This window comes from Podarcis gaigeae (assembly GCF_964106915.1).
Source record: "Podarcis gaigeae genome assembly, chromosome: 6".
NCBI classification, from domain to species: domain Eukaryota; kingdom Metazoa; phylum Chordata; class Lepidosauria; order Squamata; family Lacertidae; genus Podarcis; species Podarcis gaigeae.
Window position 1 is genome coordinate 5,341,068 of NC_139682.1, and position 8,077 is coordinate 5,349,144.

The window sequence follows — 8,077 nt, forward strand, 5'->3', positions numbered from 1 at the left end:
GAAGGGCAATGACAGGCCTAGACAGCATCTTGAGAAGTAGAGACATCACCTTGCCAACAAAGGTTCGTATAGTGAAAGCTATGGTTTTCCCAGTAGTGATGTATGGAAGTGAGAGCTGGACCATAAAGAAGGCTGATCGCCGAAGAATTAATGCTTTTGAATTATGGTGCTGGAGGAGACTCTTGAGAGTCCCATGGACTGCAAGAAGATCAAACCTCTCCATACTGAAGGAAATCAACCCTGAGTGCTCACTGGAAGGACAGATTGTGAAGCTGAGGCTCCAGTACTTTGGCCACCTCATGAGAAGAGAAGACTCCCTGGAGAAGACCCTGATGTTGGGAAAGATGGAGGGCACAAGGAGAAGGGGACGGCAGAGGACGAGATGGTTGGATAGTGTTTTCGAGGTTACCAGCATGAGTTTGACCAAACTGCGGGAGGCAGTGGAGGACAGAGGTGCCTGGCGTTCTCTGGTCCAGGGGGTCACGAAGAGGCGGACACGACTAAACGACTAAACAACAACAAAGGCTTTTGTTAGGAGGGGTAAAATCTCAGTTAAGGATTTTTATTATTTTTTACTGGTTTTAATTGATGGAGGGCAGCTGCCCACCCCCGGGCTGATCCCATGATATTGATGAGGACAACAACAACTGGATTTTTCAGTGGTGATGATGATGATAACTGAGTTTTCCAGTGAGTTGTAAGTCAAGCGACCTGCATAATAATAATAATAGTAATAATAGTAATAATAACTGAGTTTTCCAATGAGTCATAAGTAAAGCCACCTGCATAATAATAACAACAACAACAGTTTTCCAGTGAGTCACAAGTCAAGCGACCTGCATAATAATAATAATAATAATAATAATAATAACTGAGTTTTCCAGTGAGTCGCAAGTCAAGCGACCTGCATAATAATAATAATAATAATAATAACTGAGTTTTCCAGTGAGTCGCAAGTCAAGCGACCTGCATAATAATAATAATAATAATAATAATAATAACTGAGTTTTCCAGTGAGTCGCAAGTCAAGCGACCTGCATAATAATAATAATAATAATAATAATAATAACTGAGTTTTCCAGTGAGTCGCAAGTCAAGCGACCTGCATAATAATAATAATAATAATAATAACTGAGTTTTCCAGTGAGTCGCAAGTCAAGCGACCTGCATAATAATAATAATAATAATAATAATAACTGAGTTTTCCAGTGAGTCGCAAGTCAAGCGACCTGCATAATAATAATAATAATAATAATGAGTTTTCCAGTGAGTCACAAGTCAAGCGAGCTGCATAATAATAATAATAATAATAACTGAATTTCCAGGGAGTCGTAAGTGAAGCGACCTGCATAATAATAATAATAATAATAACTGAGTTTTCCAGGGAGTCGTAAGTCAAGCAACCTGCATAATAATAATAATAATAATAATAATAACTGAATTTCCAGGGAGTCGCAAGTGAAGCGACTTGCATAATATTAATAATAATAATAATAATAATAATAATAATAACTGAATTTTCCAGTGAGTCGCAAGTCAAGGGACCCGCAACGACACAGACGGACGGATCCCTCTGAGGCCTCCGCTCTCCCCGCCCGCCGCCCGCCGGCCCCGGGTTCAAGCGCGGGCCTCCCTCCTGGGCGCGGCCTCGCGAGGCCTGCGGGCTCCAGAACGCGGCCGCGCGGAACAATGGGTTGCCATGGCGACGGGCGAGGCCTGCGCGCAGCCCCGAGCCTGGCTCCGGCCCCGGGCCCGGCAGATGGGGGGTGTCGGGTGAGCGGCTGCCCCGGGAGCAACCATGCTAAGCCACAGGTAAGGCTCCCGGGGGAGGGGAGGGGGAGAAGCCTCGGGACCCCGCGGGGGGGGGGCGAAAACGTTGGGGGCTGCATAGGTGGAAGGGAGGGGAAAGGGGCGCCTCCCCCCCACACCCTCATCCCTGGGGCATTGGCCATAGGGGGAGGTTGCTCCGTGGCTTCCCAAACCTGGGTCTCCAGCTGTTGTTTTGGACTACAACTCCCATCATCCCTAGCTAGCAGGACCAGTGGTCAGGGACGATGGGAATTGTAGTCCCAAAACAACAGCTGGAGACCCAGGTTTGGGAAACCCTGCTTTATGGAGGTGGGTGGGGACCTTTGCAGGTGTCCCACCTGAAAAAAATTATTATTATTATTATTATCATTATATTATTATTATTATTATTATTATTATTATTATTATTATTATTATTATTATTATTATCATTTAATAATAATAATAATAATAATAATAATAATAATAATAATAATACCCCGCCCATCCGGCTGGGTTTCCCCAGCCACTCTAGGTGGCTTGCATTACAGCAAAATATTAAAATACAATAATTCATCTGATATTAAAAGCTTCCCTAAACACTGCTGCGGGCGACAGAAGTGGAAGTAAGGCCGCCTTTTGCAGAAAGGAACTCACCTGTCTCACAGGTAGGTCAGCTGTGAGTCAGCTGAGGGAGAATACCTCTTGCCACCTCCACCCAAATCCATCGAGGGGTTCAGGGGGTGCAAAGTGAGGTACCCACTGAGCCGAAAGCACAGCGGGGCTACAGAAAGGAGGATGAGCCCCAGGCTGCAATGTTTTGTTCGTTTAATTTCATAAATTGATATGCCGCTTGGTTGACGGCGGACCTCAAAGCGGTTTGCAAAGAAAGAGGAAGCGCTTTTTTTTTTTTAATCACACACACAAAAATTGCAAGCATAATTTAAAATGTACCAAAAGGTTAAAGCTACTCGGTGGAAGAAGATTGGAAGAAATTTAAAGATTATCTACAGAAATATTGTAAAAATTAATGAATGTTAGAAAGATGTTGGAATGAAGTTATATGGCTTTAGCAGAAATGTTATAAAGAACTAAGTACAAATAGATTGTTAATGGATCAAAGGGGAAAATAAGGTCAGAATGTGTTAAGATAAATTATAGGACAGAAAACTGAGGAAGATGGAAAGGATTTGCTGAAACAGTTAATTGAAGTGGAATACAAAAAAGGGAGGTGCGAGGAGGTCGCTGAAACAAGTAAATGAAAAGATAAGATGAAAGTATTGGATGTGTTTTTAATTGTTTTTATTTTGTTTTGTTATGTATATGTAGTCTTTTTGTTTCTGTATTGTATTGTATTGTTTTGTTTTGTTTAATTCTTTTTCTTTTTATTCTGTAATCTTTAAACTCTTAATAAATATTATTTTTTAAAAAAAACAAAAACAAAAGGTTAAAGCCACAAATGGCACGGACTAAAACAAATTAAAACTCATGCATGGAATGGTAGATAGAGCTGGAAGAGGAATCCCAGGGTACTTTAGTACAACATTGCAGGAACTATAATTACCGTAAATCATGCATGACACCTGAGCAGACTTGTCTAAATGAGAAGGCCTTCAGCCCATGCCAAAAATATATATTGACGGTGACTGCCTATTATCAATAGGCAGGGAGTTCCAAAGTGTCCGTGCTGCCACACTAACAATACCACACACCAATATATGGGTAAAAGGAGGGAGGCTCAGGTCCTAGGAGCTGGTTCATGCAGTCATTTTGCCCGCTGTACTCATACAAACACCTTGCATCCATTCTTAATGGGGAAATGTGCAGTGTGAACAAGGTGTGCACCAGACAGCGGCAGCGAGTACACCTTGGGTATGATATTTCACATTTCACAGTTTTGCCAAGGTTTGGCTGCCAGGCAACCAGCTGTCCAGTTGTGCTTTTGCACACTACAGTAATTTCTCCCCCTATGGCTGTGGTTTTGATGCACGGAGGAGCCAGGCTGAGAAAGTTCAAGGGTAAAAAAAAAAAAGACTGCAGGTAGGCCCTGGGCGCTCTCTGGTTAAATGGCCATTCCAGTCTGGTTGTTGCAACAGATCACAAGCTGAAGCGTTTGTGAGCATCTTTAATTGGCCACCTCCCCCTGCCCTGAAGGTTGAGGAATGAGAATATGGGACATCCTGGGGGATGAGAAGAAGGGGTTCATGGAAGTCCAAGGAACAGGAAGGTTCATGGTTAAGTCATCTTTCAAGTTCTTAGGATTTTAAAGGCTCAGGATATAGCCAAAGGCAAATACAGCATTGAAATTAAAGTTATTTTGGGGGACCCTCAAGCTGCCTACTATAGGTCCCCTTGGCTTTCGCAGCTCTTTATTAGTGCTGTATAGTTGGCATTGGACACATTTAGCCTTAATTTATCTCTTAAGGCAGATGATATTTTAAGTAGGTTTTGGGATCCTTAGCTAAGGAGCTGAGCTATGAACCAGTTTACCATTCGAGTTTTACTGAATGGTGATAGTCATTGCATATGCCATCTTACCAAAAAAAAAAAACCTGCCTTTGATTTTATTTTTTTAAAGGAAATACAGTATGTCTCTAGAGATCATGGCTGTGGAGATGAGTAAAAAGCTGAAAATAGTGAGAATTGAGAAGGCCTGAAAGAAAGTCACAGAGTGACCCTGCAGATGATCCTTGTTAATCTCCCTAGGCTAGCTGTTCTCTACATACCCAGACTTCATCATCTTGTTTATTTATATGCCACTTTCCTGCACAGTTGTGCCCAAAGTGGCTTACAAAATATCAAATGAACAATAGCAATTCAAATACATGAATAAGTTAATGCAAAAGAAAACCCCACATGCAGCATTGCATAAAACAATCTGAATAACCTAACCTAATTTATTTGCACAGTTTAGCCTTTAAGAGAGAGCACTTTCCACAGGCCCAGGTAAACAGCTGCCACAGAACGCCTCTAGTTTCAAGGACATGGTGCATCTTTGCATGATATGCTCATATTATTGGAAAACCTGCAGAATGTTTCATTCAGGGTCATGACATCTGTCAGGCTTGCAGAAAACTACTAGTGCCTGTGTTTCAACTGAGCTAAGTGCTCAAGTGTGTGTGCCCCTAGCGCTGCCAAGAGAAGGAAACATGCTGCCACAAGAAGGTACATTAGAAACATCTTGCAGCCATTCAGGGATGTCTCATGGCAGGGCTCCCTGTCCTTACGCACGCTTCAGATTTTCTGAGAGTTCTGCTGTACAACAAAAACACGAGTCCATCCACCATTTTCAGGCTTTGGGTCACACTGACATATGCCCACTCCCGAGCGCCTATGTGTTTGCCTTGATATTGCACTCCCTGACAGGCACTCAGAAAGGCCAACATAAGTGGATTCCGCCCCCGTCCCGAAAATGGAATAATATAAAGAGGAGATGTCATAAGCATAACCCCTGCTTAGTAAAGGTAAAAGGACCCCTGACTATTAGGTCCAGTCGTGGCCGACTCTGGGGTTGCGGCGCTCATCTTGCTTTATTGGCCGAGAGAGCCAGTGTACAGCTTCCGGGTCGTGTGGCCAGCATGATTAAGCTGCTTCTGGCGAACCAGTGCAGCACACGGAAATGCCGTTTACCTTCCTGCCATAGAGGTACCTATTTATCTACTTGCACTTTGACGTGCTTTCGAACTGCTAGGTTGGCAGGAGCAGGGACCGAGCAACAGTAGCTCACCCCGTCGCGGGGATTTGAACCGCCTACCTTCTGATCGGCAAGTCCTAGGCTCTGTGGTTTAACCCACAGCGCCAACCGCATCCCAGCTTAGCCATACCTCTTAAATAAAGCAGAGTGTAGCGCCACAAAAGTGTGCCAGGGAAATACCTTGTTCCAGGATGAGCAGCAGGCATTATTGTAGCCTTGAAGGATTGTTGCATCTTGTCTTTCCTCCTGCTGCTTTCCACACATACACTATAAATGCACTAAGGGATTGTCTGATGGTGGTAAGGTAGCCTCCGGGAGGAATTAGCTTGGTTGCCTACTGGTCACTGCAGAGCTACATAGCCAGAAGGCCTCTAGCTCCCATTGGTGCAGATTCTCTGTTTCCTAAGCATGTCTGGCTGGACTATCGACTGGAAGTATGCATTGGCAGAACTGCTCAGATCCTAGAAAAAGGCATGTGTGGCTTTCCATGTATATTGTTTTACTCTGGCTCCCATCAACCACAGCCAGGATGGCTCAGTGGTCAGAGATTAGGGGAACGGCAGTCCAACAACCTGTGGACAGCCACAGGCTCCCTATCCCTGCCTTAGGCATATAGACTAAGCAAGAGCCCCGGAAAAGAGAACAGCAGCCAGCCAAGGAACCCAGAGGAGTCTAGGAAAGTAGGGTTCCCATAGGGAGTGATCCAGATGAATAAAAGGGTCAGTGGGAGGAGTTTGAGAGGCGGAGGAAAACCAGGAGAGGAATGGCAAAGGGTCCAGGAGCTTCAGAACAGAGGAAGACCCTTATCACATTTGTAACTGGACAAACTTTGGGTTACAAGCCTCTGAGAACCAAAATTAAGAGGGGTTCAGAAGCCACCGCGATGGCAGTCTTTCAGCTGACCTGCCCTTCCTTTGTGTGCCTGTTTTGTTCTTGTGTTCCAGCCCAGGCATGATGAACATTGGAACTATTGATGTCTATTTGAACAAGTTAGGGGCCAACCTCCAGACGGTGGTGTACAGCGAAGAGGAGCAGGAGAATGAAGCCTGGAGGATGTACATGGAGAGGAAGAATGTCGTGCTGGAGTTCCTGCACTCGGACCTCAGCCTCCACCTGCTCAAGCGCCATCACAAGAGGATTGAGCTTCTGAAAAAGTGCTCCTACTACATTGAAATCCTGCCTAAGCACTTGGCACTGGGAGATCAGAACCACCTGATGCTCCCGACCACCATGTTCCAACTGATAGACCCCTGGAGGTTCCAGAGGATGAAGAAAGTGGGGACCATCCAAACCAAAATCCAGCTGCTGCTCCTGTCTGACCTGTTGGAAGAGCTGGAGAAAGGTCGGGAGGAGCTGGTCCACTTCCTGGAGACCCACGACATGATGACTTTCCTCTCCAGATGGGACGCTGTCAAACCAAGGCTGTCGAGTCTCTCTGAGCAGATGGATTATTTCCTTGCTATGCTGGTACCTGGGAGGCTGTACGTCAAGCACCGCCTGGTATCGGACGTCGGGATTACCAAGATCCCTCACATCAGGCTTGTCCTGAGCACAAAGATGCCCGTGATGTTTGACCGGAGGGAGTCGGTGGCTCACGAGGACTGGGTGAGTCTCAAGTGGTTTGTTACCAGCCAGCAGCCGCAGCTCGAACAGTACGAACTCAGCTTTAAGCTGCTGGAGCCCAGAACTCCCCAAGAGCGAGTCCACTGCGGAATCATGCCGGTCACGTCGCACACCTGCGAAATCCACAACCTGTTGCCCGACCGTTTGTACAGGTTCACTGTCAAAAGGGCAGAGACTTACACACTTGTCTATGAACAGTGGCACGATTCCATCCTGCTTAAGACAAAACTGTACCTTGAGGAAGAAATGGAGACTTCTATGTCTGAACCCTGACTTTCCCATCGTAGCAATTCACAAGGAATGTAAAATAAGTCAAATTAAAAACTTATTTTTAAAGGTTTTGCATCAAACCACCAGCTTTTTCTGGTCTTGGGTGGAAATTTGGCAAGCCTTCAGCTGCCAAAACAGTAGTCTGTAGACCACTGAGGTGCCCACAGCAGTGGGGGAGAATGTCACCCAGTCCAGATTTACCGCCTTTAAGGCACCAGGCCCACATCCAAACACCAGCCACCCACAGGCAAGAAAGGAGTCAGTAACAGTGTACCTATGAAGGTAATTTTTGGTAATCTCATGGTGCTGACTGGTGATTCTTAAGGTTTTAAGGGGGACAGAGAGAAATGAAATGAACTTCTGACATTTCCCCAAAACTTTCAAAACTTGACTTTCAGTGTAGGTCCAGATATCATCCTCATTTCTATTAGGAACTGGCAAAGATGTAATTGGCAAAAACAAGCTTCACGGTGCATTTCTAACATTTCCTTCTGGACTTCCTGAAATTGTACCAATTCACTTTTTTCTTTTTTTTACTAGAACATGTAGAGAGCAGGGAAGACCTGGTTTTGGCTTCTCCAGTTGGATGGTTGGTCAAGGAAATGCTACCCAAAGGGCTTTCAAGTTAGGGTCCTATAGATTGGGTTGGGGGGGAAAGAGTTGATAGTAGCCCTGGTGGATTTCACTTGTGGGGCCATATGA

The 8,077-nt window shown here is 45.0% G+C and overlaps 1 protein-coding gene and 1 long non-coding RNA gene across 2 annotated transcripts; both read left to right on the top strand.

The window, feature by feature from the left end:
• Positions 1–1,689: 1,689 nt before the first annotated feature.
• On the top strand, positions 1,690–7,441 carry FNDC11 (fibronectin type III domain containing 11; the record flags this gene model as incomplete). The annotated part of the gene is given in 3 exon segments (XM_083744632.1): positions 1,690–1,776; positions 1,778–1,812; positions 6,427–7,441. Coding segments are annotated over 3 exon segments (1,074 nt in total). The 3' UTR covers positions 7,379–7,441.
• On the top strand, positions 2,318–4,347 carry LOC310847259. The gene is made up of 2 exons (XR_014565735.1): positions 2,318–2,748; positions 3,235–4,347. It is a non-coding gene; the product is annotated as an uncharacterized lncRNA (long non-coding RNA).
• Positions 7,442–8,077: the final 636 nt, after the last annotated feature.